Source organism: Syngnathus acus, chromosome 5 (genome assembly GCF_901709675.1).
Source record: "Syngnathus acus chromosome 5, fSynAcu1.2, whole genome shotgun sequence".
In the NCBI taxonomy this organism is placed as follows: domain Eukaryota; kingdom Metazoa; phylum Chordata; class Actinopteri; order Syngnathiformes; family Syngnathidae; genus Syngnathus; species Syngnathus acus.
In genome coordinates, this window is record NC_051091.1 from 12,564,274 (window position 1) to 12,588,919 (window position 24,646).

The 24,646-nt window shown below is 43.2% G+C and overlaps 3 protein-coding genes across 3 annotated transcripts in view; 2 read left to right on the top strand and 1 right to left on the bottom strand.

The window, feature by feature from the left end:
- The first annotated feature begins 2,039 nt into the window (after window positions 1-2,039).
- ece1 (endothelin converting enzyme 1) lies at window positions 2,040-9,989 on the top strand. Its single transcript, XM_037252522.1, has 18 exons — window positions 2,040-3,805; window positions 4,516-4,648; window positions 5,617-5,829; window positions 5,905-6,029; window positions 6,116-6,262; window positions 6,361-6,426; window positions 6,647-6,835; window positions 6,927-7,069; window positions 7,135-7,249; window positions 7,747-7,857; window positions 7,927-8,025; window positions 8,109-8,186; window positions 8,256-8,359; window positions 8,515-8,625; window positions 8,813-8,880; window positions 8,959-9,149; window positions 9,291-9,386; window positions 9,630-9,989. The coding sequence occupies exons 1-18, from the start codon at window positions 3,677-3,679 to the stop codon at window positions 9,804-9,806; spliced, it is 2,295 nt and encodes a 764-aa protein (XP_037108417.1). The 5' UTR covers window positions 2,040-3,676; the 3' UTR covers window positions 9,807-9,989.
- Window positions 9,990-10,841: 852 nt separating this feature from the next.
- LOC119123416 (endothelin-converting enzyme 1-like) lies at window positions 10,842-18,353 on the bottom strand. The gene is made up of 18 exons (XM_037252529.1): window positions 18,248-18,353; window positions 15,790-15,913; window positions 15,506-15,718; window positions 15,309-15,433; window positions 15,081-15,224; window positions 14,786-14,848; window positions 14,525-14,713; window positions 14,321-14,463; window positions 14,086-14,197; window positions 13,895-14,005; window positions 13,727-13,825; window positions 13,572-13,649; window positions 13,390-13,493; window positions 13,032-13,136; window positions 12,699-12,766; window positions 12,212-12,402; window positions 12,021-12,116; window positions 10,842-11,947 (listed from the first exon to the last, which is right to left on the bottom strand). Exons 1-18 carry the CDS (start codon window positions 18,344-18,346, stop codon window positions 11,783-11,785), a joined length of 2,229 nt encoding a protein of 742 aa, XP_037108424.1. The 5' UTR covers window positions 18,347-18,353; the 3' UTR covers window positions 10,842-11,782.
- A 2,242-nt stretch (window positions 18,354-20,595) lies between these two features.
- The window catches only part of eif4g3a (eukaryotic translation initiation factor 4 gamma, 3a), a 35,917-nt gene continuing 31,866 nt past the window's right edge, over window positions 20,596-24,646 (top strand). Inside the window, exon 1 of the mRNA XM_037252458.1 lies at window positions 20,596-21,240. Coding sequence (XP_037108353.1) covers window positions 21,080-21,240 — 161 coding nt within the window. The 5' untranslated portion in view covers window positions 20,596-21,079. The remainder of the gene's footprint in view (window positions 21,241-24,646) is intronic.

A 24,646-nucleotide genomic window follows, 5' to 3' on the forward strand; every position in this document is an offset into this window, starting at 1 on the left:
TTGGATATCGAGGGGGGCTGGCTGTTGTTTGGCCCCCACCCCCTGCCCCGGCCCCTCGGGGCAGAAAAGACTACCCGACCTAGTCACGCCAGTGGACCATCTGACGGCACTGTGAGTACACTTCCTTTGTGTGCGTCTTCAAAAAATGTTCTAACCTTTTCTTTTGTTTGGAAATGACTAAAAAACGGCACGGATTTCAACTTACGCTAACGGGGCGCTAACGTGAAATGGCATGTATGTTCGAATGTTTACTTCCACGTTATTCTGTTATTTTTGTGCTATTGTGCGCTTTATAACTATATTGACGTCAGGGGTCTGATGTGGAAGTGAATGTAGATTGCTGCAATGGGAAATTACTCAAGAATACAAACGTGGTAAACAATCACAACTTCCAGCTCAAACATCAACTTTAACTTTACTGTCACATAGGGAGAGAAAAAATAGCATTCAGTCGTAATGTACTATATAAAAACCATATACTATATAACCATATTCAAACCGTATACTAAATAAAGCAGATTTTTACAATATGATTTTATGTCCATTAACATTTTCCTCCATCTGTTATGCACACGTTAGCCACCAGGGGGCAGTTTAATTCATGTATTCATGATAAACAAGGAAGAGTTTTATAACTGTCTCAGTAAGCTTTATTAGTAGCGAATAAGAAAGAATATTGACTTGCGAGTATTGTTATATTGTCTGTCCAGATGCGTTGCTGCATTATTTGTGTTCTAATATACATTGTGTTCCAAATATCCATTGCTTGTTCCGTTATCCTGCCTTTGATTTGACAATGGATTTTTGCTGATTATAATTTTAAATTACTTACCCAATGTGCCAATATCATTTTTTATTTTATTGGGAATACAATAAACTCTCATTGTCTTCTAAGAGGGTAGCTTTATTGTGAAATTAAGCTAAAACAGCCCTACACATTAGCGTAAACAAGTTTTGATAGAGTGACTGTACTGTACATCTTGTCACAGTGCATTGCAAGTCGTATTTGTCTCATGATATGATAGAGGAGAAATGATAAGATTGGAAATGGAACTCATCAATCAGTTTATTTCTCAGGTAGTTCGTAGTTGTTCCACACTGTGGTTTTTTTTTTTCACTTCCTCATGCTTCCTTATCGTGTGCAGTAAAGCAATACAAATATTGTTACCACACAAAACACAAGTAGGTTCCCCTATTCTGTGATTGATCGATGTGATAACACACACACACAAACACACGCAGAGTGCGGCTTTTGAGTGTCTTGTTTGCTCACCAGTTATTCATTATCGAAGCGTCTGGAGAGTGTACGGCGGAGAGCCACAACATACAGCCGTGTAGTGCGGAGGGCCTCTTATCAATTTTCTGTTATGACTCAAAAGCCACCCAAATAACCAGCATGTACCATACCGCTCCTTTTAAAGAACAAATCCCTTTTTTACACATATCAAACAGTTGCTAGGAAACAAAGGCCCCTAAATGACATGTCACTTATGTCAACGCTACACGCAAACGTGTTTGCTTGCCATCAAAACGTTTTTTTATCCTGTCATTGTCATTGCATTCTATTAGGTCACCAGTAGATGGCAAAAACCAACACACTGTCCTTTTAAAGGTACAGTGCATCCAGAAGGTATTCATAGTAGTATTTCACTTTTGTCATATTTTATGCTTCGGGCTCATGAAATGAAAATATAATGAAAATGCTGCAGTGGTGGTCATCCCTTTGTGCTGAGGTCTACACACAATCCCTTTGCTTTCATGTCAACTGTGTGACATGTGTATGTGTTATTCCAAATCTTGTCCAATCCGTTGAATTAATCACAGGTAGACTGTTGTGATTTTTTTAGAAGTGTTGTTCATTTTACAACACAATACTAATTAGCCATACTTAATATTATAGTTATATAATCATAGAATTTAAAAAATAAAGACTGAAAAGCAATAAGAAAATACAAACTAAAAATAACTGCACTGAATACAAATTAAAGCTATTTGAATTTAAAACAAACAAAAGATAAAATAAAATTGAACTATAATTGAAAAAAAAAAAAAGATTACAACCCTGACACACGCGCAGACACCCCACCCACCCCACACAAACACTGAGTACCTGCACTGCGCACTGAGAAATGTAAAGAACTCCAGAGCTGCAGCGTGCACACTAATAACCACGTGGCTCCCAATACAAGCTTTGTTTTCTCTAGCAATGATTCTAAAAATAAACAAACTGATTTTGTTTTAATTGCTTTTAAATTTGATGGGAAAGCGGCTAAGCTGGCTTTATTTTCCCTGCCGCCACACTCCCATAATTATCAATGTTTTCCACTCCCAAAAGGAAATGAAACATCGTTGCTGCAGGATAGGGGGGAAAAAAGCGACCTTTTCCTGTGCCGTGTTAACGTCAGCGGTCAGGAGCTAAACCCATGAGACACTTGCTGTCCGTCGCTCGAAGCGGGCCGGGCGACCTCGGCCGTGTGAATCGTTAGAGCTAGTTTTTGCTTGTTGAGTCATGGGCACAGGTTGTTTGTTTCCATTCCATATAGGAGAGCAAACAAACAGCAAGCAAGATGTGGCGTCCGAAAGGCAACAAGTTAGCTCATGTTACACAACCGGGAGATTTTTCTCAGAAAGTGTTTATCATTGTTTGGTGGCTGTTTGTTAGTCAGCGGTTGTGGTTCCGAGGAATGTGCATTTTACAACATGGTCCTCTTGCATAAACTTTTCATGAACTGATAATGCAATGTTCTTCAGTGGTTGACTGCAAAGTTAAAAGCATGATTTGTTGTTGTTGTTGTTGTTGTTCTGCAAAGAGGCCCATCCATGTTAACCTTTGGCAGCATGAATATTTTGAGCTCCTTCCACCTGGTGTTGCTGGAACACGCGTCATCCTTCCAGGGAAAAGCAATTAAATGACACTCTCTCTTTCCATGGAATGTCCAATGGCGGGATAAGAAGACCATCATTCCCTTGTGTTTATATTAAGTCGTGAAGGCAACTTAAGCGCGTGGCAGCAAATGGCCTTTGTGGTTTACAGGTAGCTGTCTGGGTCAAGTAAACATATCAAGTTACTAGGGGCTTGAGATAGGAGCCAGACGACATGGCTCGGACTTTGTTTACAGTTAAAGTCCAAGTCGTTCTTTCTTTTTTTTTAAATTTTTCCTCGCATGGGAAATAATGAACAATCAATGAAGTTTACATGAGTTTAGAGGCATCAGAGAGGGCCGTTGATGACGCTTTCAAGAGGAGACCAGGCTACCTATCAAGTGTCGGTTACCATGGCGACGAGAGTAAGCATGTTGTGGGAGGGCAATACGCTTTCCGAGGCGACTCCTTCTCAGAACTTCTTGTCCTATAGAAAAGAGACGAGGCGCGGCCTCGCCTGGGCTAAACTTTCTGGGAATGTGTGCAGACGCACAACTCAGTCAGCACTCTTTCCTGGTTTTTTTTTTCACGGGTTCCGTCTCTTTTCACACAAGGTGGAACCAGCAAGTTGTAAAAAAGGATATAGGGGAGGTGTTTAGTGTTGTGACGTACGGTGTCGGCGGCCACGGGGATGCCTTTGAAATGCTCACCGGCCGGACCGGACCAACCAGACTGTTCACTTGCCGCAGATGGGGTGATGAAACCCGAACCCCCAAACGTGGCGTAGACAGCTGAAGGAGGTCGAAGAACAAGCATGGAGACACTCAGGGACTCTCTTGTGCATCTGACTTTTCAGATGTCGTCCTACAAGAGAGCCACACTGGACGAGGAAGATCTGGTGGACTCCGGCGGCGATGACGTCTACCAGTCAACACCAATGCAGGTAAGACAGACTCAAGAAAATATTTCCAAGGTGTCGTTTGGATCTGGATAAACCTGGTAAAGCTAAGCGTCAGCAAGTCAAGCGCACCTTCAAGTTTGTAAACAAATATTTCCTTTGTGATTAAAAGGAAAAGATTTTTTGCATGTCTGTACTCGTGAGGTAAATGAATGAATGAATGAACCCAGAAAATTGCATCAATGATGACAAAATATATATATGTATATGTATGATCTATGAACTGGATTGGACATAAGCTGTGGCCTAGTGGTAGAGTGTCCGCCCTGAGACTGGAAGGCTGTGGGTTCAAACCCTGGCCGGGTCATACCAAAGACTATAAAAATGGGACCCATTGCCTCACTGCTTGGCACTCAGCATTAAGGGTTGGAATTGGGGGGTTAGATCACCAAATGATTCCCGAGCGCGGCACCGCTGCTGCTCACTGCTCCCCTCTCCCCCAGGGGATGGATCAAAATCACATGGGGATGGGTTAAATGCAGAGGACAAATTTCACCACACCCAGATGTGTGTGTGACGATCATTGGGACTTTAACTTAACTTTAACTTTTAACTAATTTTTAATAAATGATGAACTGAACTTTGACCTAGTTTTGCGAAGAAAATGAACTTTCCCAGCATCTACATAGCTGTCTTTGTATAGAAGTAAACTTTCCATAATATGTCCCCTTTAAAAGGTGTCAATGTGCGTACAGGTGAGTATCCGGCGGGGCTTCTCATGCTGGCCGGAGAGAACACCAAGGGAGAGGCAGCTTCTGTTTCTGGTGTGTGCACTGTCTGCGGGCCTATTCGTATCGCTCATCACAACCGCTGTCTTCTACCGGCAAAGTGAGTTCTTTTTTTTTTTCTCCCATCGGCCTCAAAGCATTAAACTGGATAACGCTGCCCAGAGAAGTTGTGGCATAATATGGCTCGACTTCCCACAAATGGCCAAATGTTTAATTCGCGCACATAAACATTTTGGTTAGGTTTTCAATTCAAATGAGCTCAAGGACATCTGCTCAAGGTTTATCGTTAATATGTCTGTCATTTTAATGTCACAAAAATATTTTTTTTCAATTATTTTTTTTTACAACAACAATGGCAGCTCATTCAAATGTACTCTTTTATAAAACAGGTTGAATTCCTATTTAACACAATTGAGTTGTATAAAAAGCTTTATTTGGCTTTTATTTTGAAGTTAAAGCAAAAGTATTTTGTGGAATCATAGCAGCCGCACCTTTGGCTCTGCTACCCGCCTTCATAGTCTCTCCCGTGAGCTTCAACATCCTGATAAAAAAAAAAAAAAGCTTGTGGATGAGCCATTTGCTCTGTTGGTTTTCCTCTGAGTTGCCATGGGAAGGCCTCATGCCACTTCCTGCCATTCACAAGTGTGTCACAACGTTTGGTGGCATAATGGAAGGAACACAGGGTAAATCCTCCTCGGGGTGCTAACCTCTTGACTCGGGCCGAGCTCAAGTCTCCATCCCTGTCTTGCGCGTCATATCTTATGAGGAAGCGTTTTTTTTTTACCTATTTTTAGAGCTTGAACTCACCAACATGTATTCTGTAAAGAGAGTCTGTCACTATTTGACGTGAATAATTATTAAAACAGACTTTTTATGAGGGGTGAGGTGAGGAGTGAAAAGTGCATGTTGGCGTGAGTACGTCCAAAATGATTCTTTCCAGATGCTCCTTCAAAGCCACATGTATCTGTTTGGCTTTTGAAATATTTTCCCATCATTCACGGCATTTCAAAAAACGTCATGACCCGCATGACACGGAGGAGGAAATAATGGGATTCATCTCCTCGACAGCACGTCCGGGCGTTTGCCTGACCGAGCCATGCGTCAGCGTGGCCAGCGCCGTCATGTCAGCCCTGGACCGCTCGGTGGACCCCTGCCACGACTTCTACACCTTTGCCTGCGGCGGCTGGATGAAGAACAACCCTCTCCCTGAAGGCAAGTCCCGCTGGGGCTCTTTCAGCGCCCTGTGGGAGCGCAACATCATCGTGATGAAGCAACTATTAGGTGAGTTTCGCAATAGATGATTGTCCATCACATTGCCGTGATTGTTTCATTTTGTTGTTTTCGTGATCTGAGCAGAAAACACGACGATGAAAGGTCTGAGTCGAGCAGAGGAGAAGGCCCAGAGATACTATCAGGCCTGCATGAACGAGACAGAAATCGAGCAGTTGGGAGCGAAGCCATTGCAGCGACTCATCACGCAGGTTTGTGCTTCAGCAACGGTTGCTGTCTCAACTTGATAAACTTGACAAAGTCGATCGGACACTCACACTTCTGCTATGTCCTTTAGCTGGGAGGATGGGCCCTGACCGGACCGTGGGACAAAACCAACTTCCAGGAAGTCCTCCGTGCGGTGTCAGCAAATTACCGCACCTCACCATTCTTCACCGTGTTTGTCAGTACCGATTCCAAGAACTCCTCCACTAACATCATTCAGGTGAACACGCTGACCGCCGATTCTGAGTTCTGTATTGGGGATTTGACACTGATTTAATTTGGGCCGTGACGTCTAAGATGTTTCTTGTGCCGATGTAGGTGGATCAGTCCAGCCTGGGACTCCCTTCGCGGGATTACTACCTCAATAAAACCGCCAATGAAAAGGTATTGTGAGGCATTACACGCATACAAATAAATGAATCAATGAGGGGTTGTTTAAATACACCCTGGGCATGTTTCCATAACATTTTCATTTCAATTTGTCTTTCACAATTAAATCATGAAACCGGAGCATTGGAGATTTGTGTTTGCATAATTGAGGATTACCTTGGTACTTGTTTGGGGAGGGGAAGCTACACGCACAATCACATTGTCTTCTTGGCAGTATCTGGTGGCATACCAGAACTTCCTGGTGGAGTTAGGGGTCCTTCTGGGGGGCTCAAAGGAGACGTCTCGGCTACTCATGGGGGAGATTTTGGACTTTGAAACAGCACTGGCCAACATCACCGTACCCCTGGAGGCGAGACGGGACGAGGAGCTCATCTACCACAAGATGGAGGCCAAAGACTTGAAGGTGACTTAGAGCTATTTGTCAGAGCACAACAAGAACAAAAAAAGATTGCTTGACATCGTGCTGAACTTGAGTTGTCTTTTTGTGTGTGTAGAGTCTGGCCCCTGCAATAGACTGGATCCCTTACCTCAACGAGGTCTTCGCTCCTGTGCCTATCAATGAGTCCGAGCCGGTGGTCGTCTATGCCAAAGAGTACCTCCAGAATGTGTCGGACCTCATAACAAACACCAATAAAAGGTCAGAGTCTTGGCATTGTTGTTAAGTTGAATTGATTTTTACCACCCAGTGACCGTGTTTTGCAGCCTTCTCAACAACTACATGGTCATGAAGGTGGTAAGGAAGATGGCGTCCGTCTTGGACCAGAGGTTTCAGGATGCCGAGCAGCGCTTCCTAGAGGTCATGTACGGAACTAAAAAGGTGAATGAAAATCTGCTCTTTGTTCCTTCCTCAAGTCATTATAGCCCATTTCTGACATGGTTAAACTCTTAATTTGACTTTACACTGCTTATTTGTGGAATTACAGTGACAGAACAGACACAGCCCTAAAAAGTGACCATTGTGGAAAATGTAAAAACAAAAGCTTTGCGGCAGTACTAGACAGGAAATAGCTTGGCCCTCAAGTGTATTGGTGGCTTCGGTAAAACGGAGGAGGGGAGAAAAAATGCAGTCAACCTTTTAGCATTTATCAGGGTGAGATCCTGTTTGTTTTGCTCGCGGGTCAAGCTGTAATAATAAAGACAACGTTTGTGTGTGCATGCGTGTGCGTGTGTGCGCGTCTGTTACTTTTACGTGCCTTTGCTTTGTTTGATTATAAGTCAAAGAAAATGCTCAAATTGGGTCCACGCCAATTTTTGTTTTGTTTAGTTTTGACCCTTCTCCCCCAATCATCTGACCTCCTGCTGTTCGTATTGCAGAGTTGCACTCCTCGTTGGAAGATGTGCGTCAGCGACACAGACAGCGGCCTTGGCTTCGCCCTGGGCGCCATGTTTGTCAAGGCCACCTTCACAGAGGACAGCAAGGACATTGTGAGTGCGTGAGTGCTCGTCTAGCGTGAGATGCACCCTTCTCAGCGGCCCCTTCTTTCCGGTCCCCAGGCTGAGGACATGGTCAGCGACATTAAAAGAGCATTTGAGGACAGCCTGGAGTATGTAAGCTGGATGGATAGTGACACAAAAAAAGCAGCAAAAGAGAAGGTGAGAGGACGTAGAAGACTGACCTTAGGGAAGCAGAGCAAACCCTTCCCCCTGGTGTCTAAAAGTATTCACCAATTTTTTAGGCAGATGCAATTTACAACATGGTGGGCTATCCAGAGTTCATCATGAACGACACCAAGCTGGACAAAGTGTTCAATGATGTAGGTAAATGTGGTCGCATTTAAACCAACTTTTTCCTCATCAAAAACAGCCAAACTCTTTCTTTTCAGTTTGAGGTCGTGTCGGATCTGTACTTCCAGAACGTCATGCAGTACTACAACTTCTCTGCCAGGGTGACGGCCGACCAGCTAAGAAAAGCTCCAAACAGAAACCAGTGAGTGTCTCTGGTCGTCCAAGGGGGGGCTTAGAATAGTGGAGTACTCGATCCACAAAGCGCTGAACGTAGAGATTGACCAGTAAGACTATTGACTGGCTACATGTGTTGCATGTGATAGTAACAGTGACCGGCATTTTTTACGTTTTCTGCAGGTGGAGCATGACGCCCCCAACTGTGAATGCCTATTACAACCCCACTAAGAATGAGATTGTTTTGCCAGCAGGAATTCTCCAGATGCCGTTCTACAGCCGCCATTGGCCCAAGTAAGCCTTGAATTTAAAGTCCCCCCCCATTTTTGCCAAAGGAGTTTTCTTTCTTTTGTTAATTTGATCTCATGCGGTTACAAACGGATGTTTGCGCCGATGTGAGGGTGGACACAGCAGCCCATGGGAGCAGCTCCTCTTATTCTGTGTTAATCATCTTCATACTACCTTTTTTTGTATGTTGCAGAGCTCTTAACTTTGGCGGAATCGGGGTTGTCATGGGGCATGAACTGACTCACGGTTTTGATGACCAAGGTTGGTAGGCTTTTGCCTCTAACAGGTCATGAAAAAGAATTAGTTGTAGCATACGCGTCTTCATTTTGTTTTAAAAAGGGAGGGAATTTGACAAAGACGGCAACCTGCGCTCTTGGTGGAAGAACTCATCTGTGGAGGCCTTCAAGAAGCACACACAGTGCATGGTAGAGCAGTATGGCAACTACAGCATCAACCAGGAGACCCTGAATGGTCACCACACGCTGGGCGAGAACATCGCCGACAATGGCGGACTGAAGGCTGCCTATGAGGTTAAGACGCTTGCTTAAACACAACAAGTGCAGCTATGAGGTTAAGCTCGCTTGCTTAAACACAACAAGTGCAGCTACGTCTTTGGACGACAATGCCCAGCTTGTGTAACGCGATGGATGCTCTGCCTCCTCCCCTGCAAGGCTTACGTGAATTGGATCAGAAGGAACGGTGAGGAAGCCACGCTGCCAGCTCTGGGAATGACAAACCACCAGCTGTTTTTTGTGGGATTTGCACAGGTTAGTTATTTTGATATATAAAAAAAAAATGACAATACACATATTGGACATCTCCAAATTTGTATTGACCCATAAGTGAGATTTAGCAAATACATCAAATATATATAACCACATAAAATGTATGCTAATAGCATGTTGACACCAATTGAAGTACTTTAAAAAAAAAAATGAAATGGAAGAAAAAAGGAAGCCAAAGACCGGAAGAGTCACAGATGTCAAATAAGCCTTCCTTTTTGTCATCAGGTGTGGTGCGCCGTGAGGACGCCCGAGAGCTCGCACGAGGGCGTCATCACCGACTCGCACAGCCCGCCCAGATTCCGAGTCATCGGGACCGTCTCCAACTCACACGAGTTCTCCAAGCACTTTGGCTGCAAAGCAAACGCGCCTATGAACCCCAAACAAAAGTGCACGCTCTGGTAATGCCTCGAAATGGTCAGCAGAGAGCAGTATGAGCAAACTGACTGTGGAGGCTCACTGACCCAAAGAACCACTAAGAAGCACTTTGTGTGCAGGATTGCTCGAGAAAATCTTTACTTTTTTTTTTCAAAGGAGACGCATTCTACCTTTTCCCAGATGTCAAAAAAAAAAATGACATGCTTTTTTAAAAAAAATAGCCCGAGGATCAAGCTATACATTTTCTTGTCTTGGTTAGAGGAATGTAAATTAATCACAGTTACAAATCGGACAGAGAGCAGATAGCAATATTTACTTGAGTCTTTTAATTTCAAACTTGATGGGTTGTATTGGGCCCATTTATTTGTTTACGAGCCATTCAAAAGTCCATTTTCATGCAATACAGTCTTCCCTCACTTTTTGCGGGTGATCCATTCCAAGCGTGCTCGAACACACGTTCGGAGTGGTGTACAGACGTCAGAGTGAATTACCATGACTGGTCTTAGTAAGAAGCAAGATAACCTTCAAAATAGCGAGGCAAAACTGCCATAGAGTGAATCCCGAACTGCGAAGTTGCGAGGGAACACTGTATGCCCTTTTTAAGGACTGCTGAGTTATAAATTTTAGTGTTACAACTTTTGAGTTGCTTTTTATGTCACTACTCTGTGCCAGGATTTCCCAAACTTTTGAATGCTAACAATACACAACACATATTGCCAAAACATAGACCTCTATAGACTTTTTTAATCTACTACATGTCATTGGACAAGAAATTCTCTGGTTAATGCTCAGTAACCTAGGTTTGGGGAACCCTTCTCTCACTTCGACAGTGGTGCCTTGAGATACAAGTGACCCTAATTCAACGTTTTCCATGATAGCGCAGTCTTGAATAACTTTTCAAAGCTTTGAACTTTTTAATTCCACTCTCAGTTGACAATTACTCTGTGTACTGTCAGGTATTAGAAGCATCATGGGGGCAGATAGTAACAGTACTGGCTGGCATATATTCTTTACCCCCTACCAATTATTAAAGCATTTACACACTACTTCTTTACATTTTTAACACAAGTGCGAAAGCCCATTCATTTACAACGGCGTGTCCGCCAGAGGGCGACATTTCCGTTAGCGCTCCAGTGGGAGCTCATGTAAGTCAATCCGAACGCCTGGAACTCTGCTCGGGCGTCGTTCAGCGGCTGCCCTCGGCACTTACTACAGTGTCAGATTGCTATTGCTCCCTATTAAACACAAAAGTATTTTTGGGGAGGATGGCCTAGATTAATTGCATTTTCATTCTCTTTTGTATCTTAAGGTACCACTGGATTTTATGATCTATGTAACATTTTTATATGACACTGAATTCAGGACCGGTATGTTGACTGTTGAGATATGAAAGCCAACTTAAAGACGATTTCAAAGCCATATTGAATGTCTTAACACAAATATTGAGGGGAAAGCTGCACTGTTGGGGGGGAGGTACAACATGGTCAAGGTGTCATTTATTGGGGGAAATGTTTTTGTATTATAATGACAGCCAAATTTGGACTGATTTAAGCATATACAGAAATAATAGAACGGCACTCACAACCAAAACCAGTTGTACCGAGTAAGCTTGTATGTATGTGTAAGATTATTTTGTATATTAAAATGATTATAAAACATTCATTTCCAAATCATTTTCTTTTAGGGTTACAGGTGAGCTGGAGCCTCTACCTGCTGACGATAACTTATCGGCAAGCTCTGATCAAAGAATCAGGTGTGTTGGAGGGAGGGAAATCAATCATTTAAAAGTTAAAACCACTTGATTTACCATGGTAATGCAATTGACAATTCTCATTTGCAATATCAACTTCTCTGCAGACAATTAATTTACAATGGTAATGGTTCAAGGAATGTCCGTCCAAATAGTCGCCCTTATACATTTTCATCTAACTGAATCTGGCCCTATCTGCACTATCTGTAATCAAATTTGCTGTCACAGGCTCAATTACATAATAACAGAGCCATTACCAAAGATTGCACTTGTGTTTAGGGTTCATGGGCGTGTTTTCTTTGCAGCCAAAGTGCTTGGAGAACTCGTGCGAGTTGGAGACGCTCCCAATGACTCGGAATCTGGGCGGGCTGTGCAGGTCTTTGACATTGTAGTGGTATTGGTTCACGGTGCACCACATCTGATGGCAAAAAGGTACACTCGGATGTTTAACAAATGTAGTCTTTAAAAAAAATCATACACACGCTACAAACCTGTGCAAATCCCACAAAAAACAGCTGATGGTTGGTCATTCCCAGCGCAGGCAGTGTCGGTTCCTCACCGTTCCTTTCGATCCAGTTCACGTAAGCCTTGGAAGTGGGGTGGGGCAGAGCATCCATCATGTTACACAAGCTGTACACTGACATCCAGAGACATAGCTGCATCTGTCAATAGGCGTCTTAACCTCATAGGCAGCCTTCAGTCCGCCGTTGTCGGCGATGTTCTCTTCCAACGTGTGGCTACCATTCAGGGTCTCCTGGTTGATGCTATAGTTGCCGTACTGCTCCACCATGCACTGTGTCTGATTCTTGTAGGCCTCCACAGATGAGTTCTTCCACGCAGAGCGCAGGTTGCCGTTTGTGTCGAACTCCCTCGCTATTTTTATTTTATTTTTTTTAACAAAATCAGGATGGGTCATTGAATATAATCAAATGTCATCTGTAACAGTCCCCCAATATTTGCCTCTGTTAATTGCTGTTGAAATTCAAAATCTGTGAGCCATTTATACACGTCCATTCAAGACTCTCCCAAAGTGCCGCTAACAACTCGGACCAAACTTACAAAACTACATAAATAAGTGAACTTGTAAATAGAAAAATCTAAATATTAGAGGATTATTGTATCTTATTGTTTTTTTTACATTGAACTATTCCCGACAAATGATTACAAACCTTTTTTGCCAAAAGCGTGAATCAGTTCATGCCCTATGATGACCCCAATTCCACCAAAGTTAAGAAATCTGCAACATACAAAAAAAAGCACACTCAAAAATGAAAACAGATGAAATTGAAGAAATCCTTCACAGTTGATATTTAGGCTTCAATATTTGGCATAACTTGAAGCTTTAAGTCATTTTATTTATTAATGCAAAATTCTTGAGACCAAGAAAAAGTGCCCAGGAACAAAATTTGCAACTTTTCGAAAACCTCACCTGTTTTCTGAGATGTTTGCGTTAAGCCAAAGTGGCTGCTACAGTAACATGGGGCTTCATGTTCAATGCTTACTTGGGCCAGTGGTGGTTGTAGAACGGCGTCTGGAGGATTCCTGCTTGCAATACAATCCCATTTCCAATGCGGTCGTAATAGGCCTCTACTTCTGGGGGGGTCGTGCTCCACCAGCAAAAAACACAAATTGGCAAGCCATTTAGTGAAGTGACTCGACATGTTTTTCGAGACACACGTGATCATTCTGCCAATTTTTTGTTTTGCATTGCAGGCACATTATTTGAGCAACTAACTCACTTTACAAAAAGCAATTTAGCAATTCTATAAAAAGAGGCTTCGAGCTGTTCAATGCCACAAAAGGTGGAGCAACTTATGTAGGCAGACAATATCTATCACTCTGTGTTCCAGAGACACTCACTGAAATATTGTTGGAGCTTGTCTAAGCAGGTTGGCTATCACCCTGGCAGAGAAGTTATAGGACTGCATGACGTTCTGGAAGTACAGATCCGACTTGACCTTGAACTGAAAAGAAAAAAAAAAAAAAGAGTTTGGCTCTTTTGATGAAGAAAAGTTGGTTTAAATGTGACAACATTTACCCACATCATTGTACACTTTGTCCAGCTTGGTGTCGTTCATGATGAACTCCGGATAGCCCATCATGTCGTAAATTGCATCGGCCTAAAACAAAAACGGTGAATACCTTTAGACACCAGGGGGCCGTGTTTCCTCCACTTCCGTCTTCTACGTCCTCTCACCTTCTCTTTTACCGCTTTTTTTGTGTCACCATCCATCCAGCTCACATGCTCCAGGCTGTCCTCAAATGCTCTTTTAATGTTGCTGACCATGTCCTCGGCCTGCGGAGCGGAAAGAAGGGGTCGCTGAGAGGGTTGCATCTCACGCTAGACGAGTACTTGTGCACTTACAATGTCCTTGCTGTCCCCTGCGAAGGTGGCCTTGACAAACATGGCGCCCAGAGCGAAGCCAAGGCTCGAGTCTGTGTCGCTGACGCACAGCTTCCAGCGAGGAGTGCAGCTCTGCAATACAAACAATAGGAGGAGGTCAGAGGTGACATTCCAACTACCCGTTGAAGATTTACCATTACAAATCTACTTACTTTAATTCCGTACATGACCTGTTGAAAGCGCTGCTCGGTATCCCGAAACCTCCAGTCCAAGTTGGGAATCATGTTCCTTATTACTTTCATGATCATGTAGTTGTTGAGAATGCTGGAAAGCAGACACAGTCATTGCTGGTTAGAAAAAAAATGTGTGGAAATGGAACGAATCATAATAATAGTAATCCACCAGATGACACCAATGTAATACGTTTTTTGCTTTAACTCAACAGACCTCTTATTGGTGTTTGTTATGAGGTCCGACACGTTCTGGAGGTACTCTTTGGCATAGACGATCACCGGCTCGGACTCATTGATGGGCACAGGAGCGAAGACCTCATTGAGGTAAGGGATCCAGTCTATTGCAGGGGCTAGACTCTACACACAAAAAATACAACTTAAGTTCAGTTACTGGCTCTGACAAATAGCTCTAACTCACCTTCAAGTCTTTGACCTCCATCTTGTGGTAGACGGGCTTTTTATTCTTTCTCCCCTTCAGGGGTACGGTGATGTTGGCCAGTTCCGTTTCAAAGTCCAAAATCTCCTTCATAATTTTCTGGGACGTCTTCACAGAACCCCCCAGATGGACCCCTAATCTCACTAGGAAGTTCTGGTACACTGTCAGATGCTGCAAACAAGCAGTGAATGTGAATGTGTGTGCATGCGTGCGTGCCTGCATGCAACCCAGTGCGTGCATTACATTTCCATAGGCTGTTTTGTTGAGATAGAATTTCTGCGAGAGTCCCAGGCTGGACTGAGCCACCTACAAACAAAAGAAATATCAGACATAATCACTAATCAGCTCCTTATATTTGTGTCAGTTTAACAGTTGGTGGTTTCCTGCAATTTATCAAAGAATTACTTAGAGTATAAAAGCATGAAATTTGGCACAAGCAACAGTCCAGAGTTATAATTCTATTTATAGGTTCATCAGATTATTTTTTTATGAATTTGCCTAACTACAACACAACAAAATCAGTGGCAAACTGGCTCACAAAAATGTTGTTCCGGGAGGACTTGAAGTCGGGATAGACCAATAGGGTGAAGAACGGGAAAGCGAGCTGGCGTGCGGACACCGTGCGTAGAACTTTCTGGAAGTTGTCTTTGTCCCACGGTCCGGTCAGGTCCCATCCTCCGAGCTAAAGGACATAGCAGAAGTGTGTGTGTCCGATCGACTGTCAAGTTTATCAAGTTGAGACAACAACCGTTGCTGAAGCACAAACCTGTGTGATGAGTCGCTGCAATGGCTTCGCTCCCAGCTTCTTGATCTTTGTCTCGTTCATGCAGGCCTGATAGTATCTCTGGGCCTTCTCCTCTGCTTGACTCAGACCGCTCATCGTCGTGTTCTCTGCTCAAATCACAACAACAAAATAAAACCATCACGGCAACGTGATGGACAATCATCTATTGCCAAACTCACCTAATAGTTGCTTCATCACGAGCATGTTGTGCTGCCACCGGGTGTTGAAAGGGTTCCAGTTGGACTTGCCATCAGCGAGAGGGTTGTTCTTCATCCAGCTGCCGCAAGCGAAGGTGTAGAAGTCCTGGCAGGGGTCCACCGAGCGGTCCAGTGCTGACATGACGGCGCTGGCCACATTGATGCACGTCTCTGTCAGGCAAACGCCTGGATGTGCTGTCGAGCACAATAATGCGTTTTTGTCAAAATACAACGGCATTTGTGGAAAGCCAAGCCATAGAACTCACTTTGCCAGTAGAAGACAGCGGCTGTGAAGAGCGTTACGAACAGGCCCGCGGACAGCACGCGCGACAGAAAGTGAAAGTGCCTCTTCCTTGGCATTTCCTCAGGGCAGCACGAGGTGTCCAAGGCCTGTACGCACGTTGACAGATTCTAAAGGAGAAATATGATGGGAAATTGACTTTTCAATCGCTTTCAAATGCTTTGTTTTGGTGCAGTCTTATGGTATTTTGGTGTCATGTATGTTGGAAGTGATCTGAGGAGCTTCGTGAGGCGCTTGGCAGCCATCTTGTGGTATCCGGCCCTCCATTATCTGTACCGCTTACCCTCACCTACAGGATGATATTTTGCAATAGCGTACTTGACATTGAAGTTTAATGTAAGTGTGGTGCCCACCTTTTAACCTTAGTCATACTTTTATTTGGACTCCCTTTTTTGTGGAATCCAGCACTTGATGTGGCCCAGAGTCCATCTCTAGTGGCGCCCACACAAGATTAATTTGTGACCGCTGATTTAGTCTTCCAGTCTCGAACTTGCTTAAGAAATGTCTTTTTGGACTGTGGTGTTTGATTCCAGATCCAAATTCAAAGTGCTGCATCCATGAGTGGAAATATAAAAAAAACTACTTTTTTCACCAATATTAAGAAAAGCAGCTTTATTTACAGTACAAGCACATAGTACATTTCATACACAAGGCTATGTGCTTCACACAAGCAGACACAAAATCATTTATAAAAACAATTAACGACATTCAGAAGCTAAGCATAAGAAAAAACTATCTCACCAAATTATTGAAAGGATGTACAGTACTTTTCCAGCATCAACAGAAGACTTTTAATACAAAGAAAAAGTAGATTCATACAATTACTAAAAGCTTGTACTGTGAAATTGATTTTAATAAAAGGCCCAGTCAAGTATTAATAGGAAAACGAAAAAGTGTCATTTAATTTTTTTCAGAGGCGCCCAAAGAGCTCTATTGCCACACCCCCTGCCCTCCCCTCCGTTCATGTCCTGGGAGTCACTTGTGGTAGTGATCACTGTCCATTGGAAATCAAAATAACACGGATTAGCCAGTGTAACAATAGCATTGTTAGATTGTTTTCCCAGGACTGTTGAGTTGTTGCGCAACACCTGAAATGTGGTCGTAAGTGTTGCGCGTTACAGAAACGTGTAAAATAAAGACAAGTGAGCAAACGTGATGGCTCGAACCGTCCATTCTGTATAGTCAGACAGACTCAAAATGGATGTGGACGTCTCTACTTAGGCCCACTACAACCTCTGAAAAGCTCATCAAATGAGTTTGCCTTGCCATGGCTGACTTTTCTGTCACATGTCTATTTTCTTTCATAAGTCACCAGGATACGCAAACAAGCGTTCTGAAAGGCGTTTTCTAAGTTGTATTGTTCATAAGTGATTCGTGTGGCTATCTATTCCCTCCATCTGAAAATGAGGCGCTGGTAGCGGCCTCACTCGGCCTCCTTGCTGGATGTCAGGTCCTGTCAATCTTCTCAAGTTCTACTTCAATTTCAACAAGCCGGCGTCCTGGGGTTGTCTCGCAGTTATTTATCCGAAGTTGACGCACACGGGCCGGCTGACTGGCAGCGCGCCGACGGGCACGGGCCGGCTGACTGGTAGAGGGACGTACGCTGCTGCAACTCCTGCTCCGGCTGGATGGACGGCGGGAGGCCGTGACGGAGCGCTCCGGCGAATAAGATGCTGCCTCCCTGCCATCACCGAACGCAGTCAGTGGCGGGGAGAGAGCTTCCTCGCGGCGCAGCCCACTGGCCAATGCGGCCGACAAATTAGGTAAAGAAGGTGTTGCCGGCCGCCTCATCGGCGTCAGTGAATGAGGTCGGCGTCGAGGAGGGCGCTCTGGCTGTTGATTGATGGCGGGTGTCTGCGACACAGAGGCCCCATGTCTGGCTTGTAAGAAGCTGAAACTATTCTGCTAATGTTTTTCATATTTTCACAGGTTACTTGTTGATGGCAATAACCATTTCAGACACTGGGTGACAAGAGAAAGTGACAAAGCAAAGCAGGAAACGCTACGCATTGCAACGGCTTGCCTGCCTCCGGTGACAGGCCGAGATGAAAAAACAACAGGAAGCCAGCTCCAAAAGTGCGTTTGTTGGAGATTTCACCTCCAAAAATCCAATTCAATCACCAGATTCTTTTATAGATGTGAATTTTAATGCTAATCTTTTTTTGTTTTTACACATAGACCTATTATATAAGTGCCTATGTTCAGTCCGATTTACTGTCCCCTTTACACGACCATAATTGCTTTAAAGTAGAAGACGTTTTAGACCATCGTGGAAGACGTTTTAGACCATCGTGGATGCGGAGTCTCAAACCCGTCCGTGATCACGAGAAGCCAACTAATCTTAAGATCCACCAGCAAAATTCACAAAGCAGGCTCTCGGGTGTTATGTGGCAACAATACAACTTTGTTGTTGTCTGTCTTACCTGCACGGATGTTGATTGGTGGTCATCATCATCATCATCATCACTACCAGAGTTAACCAGTTCTTCCCTGTCCAGGATGGCTTTCTTGGATGATGACATCTAAAATGTCCAGATACACACAAGAGTCTCTGAGTCCCTACATGGTATAGAACTTCAAGCTCTTCAGCTGGCTACTCCACAACATTATTATTTTGGGTTTCACTCTGGTGTCCATTGCATATGAAAGAAAGCTGACTATTTCTAAGACATTCCCTGCCAGACGCACCTTACAACACAAACACCTCCCCTAAATCCTTGAGAATTCTCTTTTACAACTTGCTGGTTCCACCTGGTGCGAGAGAAAATGTGTATATAATTTTATACAAATGCTGTAAAAGGTGGAATAGTAAAAATAATCATTTTGGCCATTTATTTTGGTCAATGTTTTAAGGTCCATAATCTGTTGGTTGGGCCACAATTGGGCCCTTTTTCGAAGACATAAAATAAACGTACAACCGTCTTCTTATAAGCACAAAGAAACTTACGAGTTTGTTCTGCTTACCGAGGGTGTCGATCCAAGAATCAAGACTTGCAGTCTGTTTCTGTCCTGGTCCAGCCAACGTGTTGCTTTTTAAAGCTCCTCTTTTTAAATTCTCTGCGAGAACATATGTCATTTAAAAGCTTTATGAGTCATTCAAAAGCTTTGTGACATGTCATTTACAGGCACTTGCTTCCTATCACTTGTTTAAATTGTGCAGAATTAGGGGCAGGGTTTTCTTCTCGATATGAACAGAACGTGCTGGTGCTTTCCAATGGCAAAATGAAGCTTCCTGAACCAGTATTATAAAAGAATGTCCCATTGTGGCCAAATGAAGCTTTACGAATCATTGAGGCTTTCCGGTGAGGTATATGATACGAGTTCTTTCTTTAATGCTTATTTAAGTTAAAATCTGTTTAAGTGTGACCTTTTGGGACCGACCGTCAGCCTAGAGTAGGAGAGTAAGTTTATTGAATTCTGGATTGACCATCTGAGCCCGCAGGCTTTTGGAGGAAACCAAAGACTGAAATATTTCACATGCATGTAACAATGATTTTTTTAAACATGTCATCATTACAGAGAGCAAAATTGTCAAAATCTGTCAATTGGAATAATAGCTGTATACAAGGAATTGATCACATTTTTAATTCTCTGTCCTGGATTTAAAGACTTTAATGGTGGATATTAATGGAGCTGTCTTGAAATATTTTTATCTCTATAACAAATTTCCAATTATATTTATAGAATATAAATCAATAGCAGTGTTCATATTTTAAGGACTACAGTGTGTCATCTCATGAAAGGCCACTAGGTGGTAACAAATCATACAAAAACTACAAATCTATTAATAAGAACAATTGCCGACTCTACAGTACATACTGCACTGTATTTGACAAAAAAGTAAGAATAAAGAAGACAATGTATACAGAAAATTAAACACGTTCAGCAAAACAATGTAAATCTAAATGAAACTCACAAGTAATATTATTTAAGGGAAAAAATCATAAGATTATCAAATCATATTTATTCTACAATTCTTCGTTGTATATTCATTCATATCCAGCAAAGGAAAAATATTTCTCAATTCACTCACCCTACCCCAACTGCTGTTTTTGCTTAACAAAACGAAAATATTAGCCACATATTCTTTTCATGTCCAGACTTGTAGACTTGTAGATGCAAATAAATAGCTTGTAGAGGTCTATCCTCCTTCGGTGCAAAATAAAATAATATTCTGCCAAAACTGGTCCCCGAGTTGCTTCTTGGTTATAATGGGGGTCCCTTGGACAAAACCAGTTGAAAACCCTGAATTCTAAAATATGTATTCACTCATTATAATCACAAAGACCAGAACATTTGAAAAAATACTTAATATTTTATTTGAGAAACATCACATAAAACAACGTTTTCAAACTCCAAGCCATTGTTGAAACTGCATCATATAAACACAAAATATCATTGGAGAAGATGCAGAGGACGACTAACGACGATAGAGAGCGCTACTAGCACACAGGTCCCGAAGGGTGCCGATAATTAAAAGACCTTTATTGTAAATATATACTGTAGAAAGAAAACTGAAAGTATGCCACGTAAATTATGTGTGGATATAATTAAATTTTGACCGTTTCGTGTTTTATTGTACATTTGTGGCGTGTTCGTCATATTCTTTCATGTGTAAATGGTTTAGAAACTTTTTTTAGTCGATAAAATGCTGACATAAACGTGCATGTGTACTGCCGTCTGACAGTCAGCTCGAATAGTCACAGCGGAAGCTGGTCGCCCGTCTCTCGGTTGATTAGCCGAGCGATTCCGTAATTGGCCGAGAATTGCCGAATCATCTGTCCTACCCGGACGGCTGGAGAAGCGGCAGGCAGCTGCGCCATGTTGGCCGACTCTCTCATATATATGCGGGCAAAATATGAGAGAAAACACACTTGACGAGCAGGCCAACTAAATCTTCCCGCGCGGGAGGTTGAAGACTGTGCGGTTTCATTTTTTTCTCCCCCCCTCTCGTGGAAAAGAAGCAAAACCGGTGGGGGGGCCGGAGATCCGCAGAGGCTCCGGACGGGCTTGGGAAAGCTCCCCACCGTCCCCATGAAGAGCACCGCTGATTCCGGCAGCGACTTTCCATGAAAAAAAGGAAACATCCGTGTTGCTATTTGGGCTTCTTATCCCGCTTCTCTGGGGGGTGGGCTTGGGGCCTGTTTGGCTCCATGTGTGCGCGTTAAAGCGACGGTCCTTTCACTATTTGTAGCACTATTTTGTTTTTATCGTGTTAGTTCCTCCCTCTTTCATTTTTTAATTGATTTTTTACGATGAGTTTACCACCGAAAGTAGTTTCCAAACCCGCCGTCACCGTGAGTGGACCTGGAAGCGGACCCTCTCCGTCGAGCCAACTGCGGGCTACTCTGACCTCCGTGTCGCTGCCGCCGGGAGCCCCAGCAGTTCCCCAACCCGGATCCGTAACGCCAACTCCGTATCCTTTGATCCGCACGGTAAACCATGATGTTCCCCAACACCTCCTCCCCCTTTGTTTTGGGCCCAGGAGTTGGACTTTTCTTAACGCTACAGTGAAGGCTCCATATGATGGTGGTTGTGGAAGGGGAAGGGGAGGGGGACAATTAGCTAGGATGCTAAGTGTGCTAACGCTAGCCGGTTTTCGAACGCCACCAGCCTAGATTATGTTTGTTTGGGGGACACACCCAAAATCAAACTAAATCTTGTGGTCAGTTATGCGTATTTTTATTCTATTGTAGTGTCAAAGCGGGCTGACATTGTTGGTTAGTGCCAGGCTTTCCTGGCTCTCGACACCGGTTACCGGCGGCCGGCTTTGTTCGCTTATCTTCGGTGGCTAACTGCATCGCTTCAGAAGGTTGCTAATGTTAGCCCCAAAATAAGGGCCGCTTTTGGGGAGGTGCCACCTCTTCTCCAGTGGTTGAGGGGGATGAGGGGTTGCAATCTGACAGGCCTGCCAGCTCGATGAGCCCCTAAAAGACAAACGTTCTTGGCTGGTTTAGGTCCAGCAGAGGTGGCAGCGTTCTCATCATCCAAATCCCATTTTCTGTGAAGTATTTACATGTGTTTAAGTGAAATCCTCTTTCAAGTGACTCCTAAAGCCAACTTGGATTGTTACCCGAGTTACCTGAAAAGCCTCAAAATCGTCCGACATGTTGGCAGTAGAAAGGGAAATTAACTTTCAATGTTTGCTGATACAGCAATTCGTGTTAAGATAAGTCCAGTGCTCGTCAATGACAACAGTTTCCATCGTTTTCACATTTTGAATGTTTGTCAACTGCATCATCCCTGGGATCGGCTGGCGACCAGTCCAGGGTGTACCCTACGTCTCTAGCCAAAATGGGTAGATGGTCACCAGCCACCACGTGCACGAAACACGCCCAGTTCATATGTAACGACAATTTATCGACACATTGGAAACTTTGACGTGAGATATGTGCTATCAAGCTGCAAATATTTTTGTGAGATTTGCATCATGTGAGGAGTGCCTGATAGCAGTAAAAACTCATGCAGAGATGTCAAATTATCGCAATATCTGCAATAAAATAAATTTGAATTGATATAACATAATTTATTGCAGATAATAAGTTTGAGAAGCACTCGTAAGCAGTAACCAAACTATTAAAGGATGTCATGTAACATGTCGCCGGGTCGTTAAACCTTTGTTTTATGAAATGGCTCCAGTGTCTGTCAACCATTAACATCCATGGTGTGACGCCAAATGTCATTACCGCAGTTACCCTCCCTCACCTGCATTGTTGAGAGATGTTCACACAGAGTACACACTAGTCTACTTTAGAGTGGAGTGAGTCACGTCATCTCCAGTTACACTTCTAGCAATGTGTCAGTGTGAGATTGGCCAGTGCCATCTCGGCCCAGTCAGTGAGTAATTGGCCCAAGATTGGTTGTTGGTTGATTGAAACTGCAGGTCCAAATGCAAAAGTAGAGCTTTAACAATTAATTAAACTACCGTTTTTTCCATGTATAATGCACAAAATTTAACTAATTTATTGTCCTAAAATCTGGGGTGCGCATTATACATGGGTACAAGTTGTTGTTTTTTTTTGTTTTTTTTTTAAGAAAATCATGGTACAACAATTTTTGAAGAAAATCTTGTCACGGATGGAGTGTGGAAAGGAGCGGGGCGGCCAAGTGCAGCTTGGACCAGGGTTTATTGGAGGAACTTAAAACACAGACTTGGTAAACTAATTGTGATAAATAACTGGAACATCACTCAAATATTGGTGATCCCGTTGAGAGTCTCACATATTTCTTCGCTATCGAGTTTGCTACTGCATGCGCAGTGATACTGACCGGCAGAATAACATCCGGTTGTTCCCAAAGATGATCTTTTTTCTGAAATAATTTTACGTTTACGGACTTAAGTATCCCGGCCGGGTCATACCAAAGACTATAAAAATGGGACCCATTGCCTCCCTGCTTGGCACTCAGCATTAAGGGTTGGAATTGGGGGGTTAGATCACCAAATGATTCCCGAGCGCGGCGCCGCTGCTGCTCACTGCTCCCCTCTCCCCCAAGGGATGGATCAAAATCACACGGGGATGGGTCAAATGCAGAGGACAAATTTCACCACACCCAGATGCGTGTGTGACGATCATTGGGACTTAAAAAAAAATAAAATAAAATAAAATAATTTGGGTGCGTATTATACATGGGTACAGGCTTTTTTCCAGCATCGACATGCCATTTTTAGGGTGCGTATTATACATGGGGGTGCATTATACATGGAAAAAAACGGTAGTTTTTAAGCTTTGTGATAATTTTTTCGCATTATACAATACAACTTTCTTTACAACAGCTGCAACAGAGCAATATGGCAACGGGACAACCACAAAGACATTGAAAACAGTCAATGGAAATATACATTTGTATGCAGTAGTAACAGTCGCAAGTTAGTCAAGACTAATGTTGCTGCATTACTGCAAACTCATGCACGACTTTGTGTGGAAGAGTGTTCGGGCCATGGCAGCGATCCAGGCGGAAACAGTCAGTATATGACAGAATCTCTAAGTCTGGAATCATTACGAAAGCGCGTCTGCTGTCGCAACCATTTAGAACCTTAAAACAAAAATTATTTGAAATTAACTTACTACGCCTGTTTTTAGAAGACACTTTCTTCAAGCAGTAGAGAAAGTTTGCATTGTTCAAGAAGGCCATGATTTTTCAACAGACTGTTAATTTTCTTCTCTAATTTCTAGTTCCTGATTGTTAAATGACTATAAGAGGGTGGCTGATATTGGCCGCTGTCACTAGTATCAATCAAATAAGCCTGGCAACGATACCGTTACCAGGTATGGGTACTCTACATGCCCATCCCTACTATTTTGTTAAGGCGCCAGTGTTTGGGATCAGCATTGCCACCTAGTGGCCTGGCATGGATATTACGTTTTTTGCATTTCCGCTGTGAACAGGGATCATTTTAAAACTCAATTGGTTGTTGTCGCGTTAGGTGCTTGTTTGTAACCCAAAACTGGTGTGCTGTGCCGGGTACATAGAACACAGTACAAAGACTGGTGTCCTTGTTTGACACTCCTGATTGTTGAATCTGTTTAACCTACTTTCCGCTGCATGGCTGTCAAAGTTTATCACTGTTGCATAGAACTCTTGATCTTTATAGAATGTGTTATATGAGTGGAATTAATACAAATATATGGCTTGTTGAGATTTTTGCTGCAGGGAGTTACACCTTGCCATTTGTGTCATGTCATCTGACTTATGAATGTCCCGTGACTGACTGCTGATGGTCCGATGCACCTCTTTCAATGATCTTAATCACCTTTACGTAAAAGCATTCCTCTTCCAGCCAGTAGTTAGTACCGTCATTGTGGTTACCATTATCCTTATTT

Excerpts from the sequence above, each read along its gene's own strand:
- ece1 (XM_037252522.1), top strand. The coding sequence starts at position 3,677 with ATGGAGACACTCAGGGACTCTCTTGTGCATCTGACTTTTCAGATGTCG. Across the intron at positions 6,836-6,926 it reads TGGAGGCCAAAGACTTGAAG|AGTCTGGCCCCTGCAATAGA; the intron begins GTGACTTAGAGC and ends TTGTGTGTGTAG. Across the intron at positions 7,858-7,926 it reads CAGAGGACAGCAAGGACATT|GCTGAGGACATGGTCAGCGA; the intron begins GTGAGTGCGTGA and ends TCCGGTCCCCAG.
- LOC119123416 (XM_037252529.1), bottom strand. The coding sequence starts at position 18,346 with ATGTCATCATCCAAGAAAGCCATCCTGGACAGGGAAGAACTGGTTAAC. Across the intron at positions 14,464-14,524 it reads TGGAGGTCAAAGACTTGAAG|AGTCTAGCCCCTGCAATAGA; the intron begins GTGAGTTAGAGC and ends TTTTGTGTGTAG. Across the intron at positions 13,494-13,571 it reads TGGACAAAGTGTACAATGAT|TTCAAGGTCAAGTCGGATCT; the intron begins GTGGGTAAATGT and ends TTTTCTTTTCAG.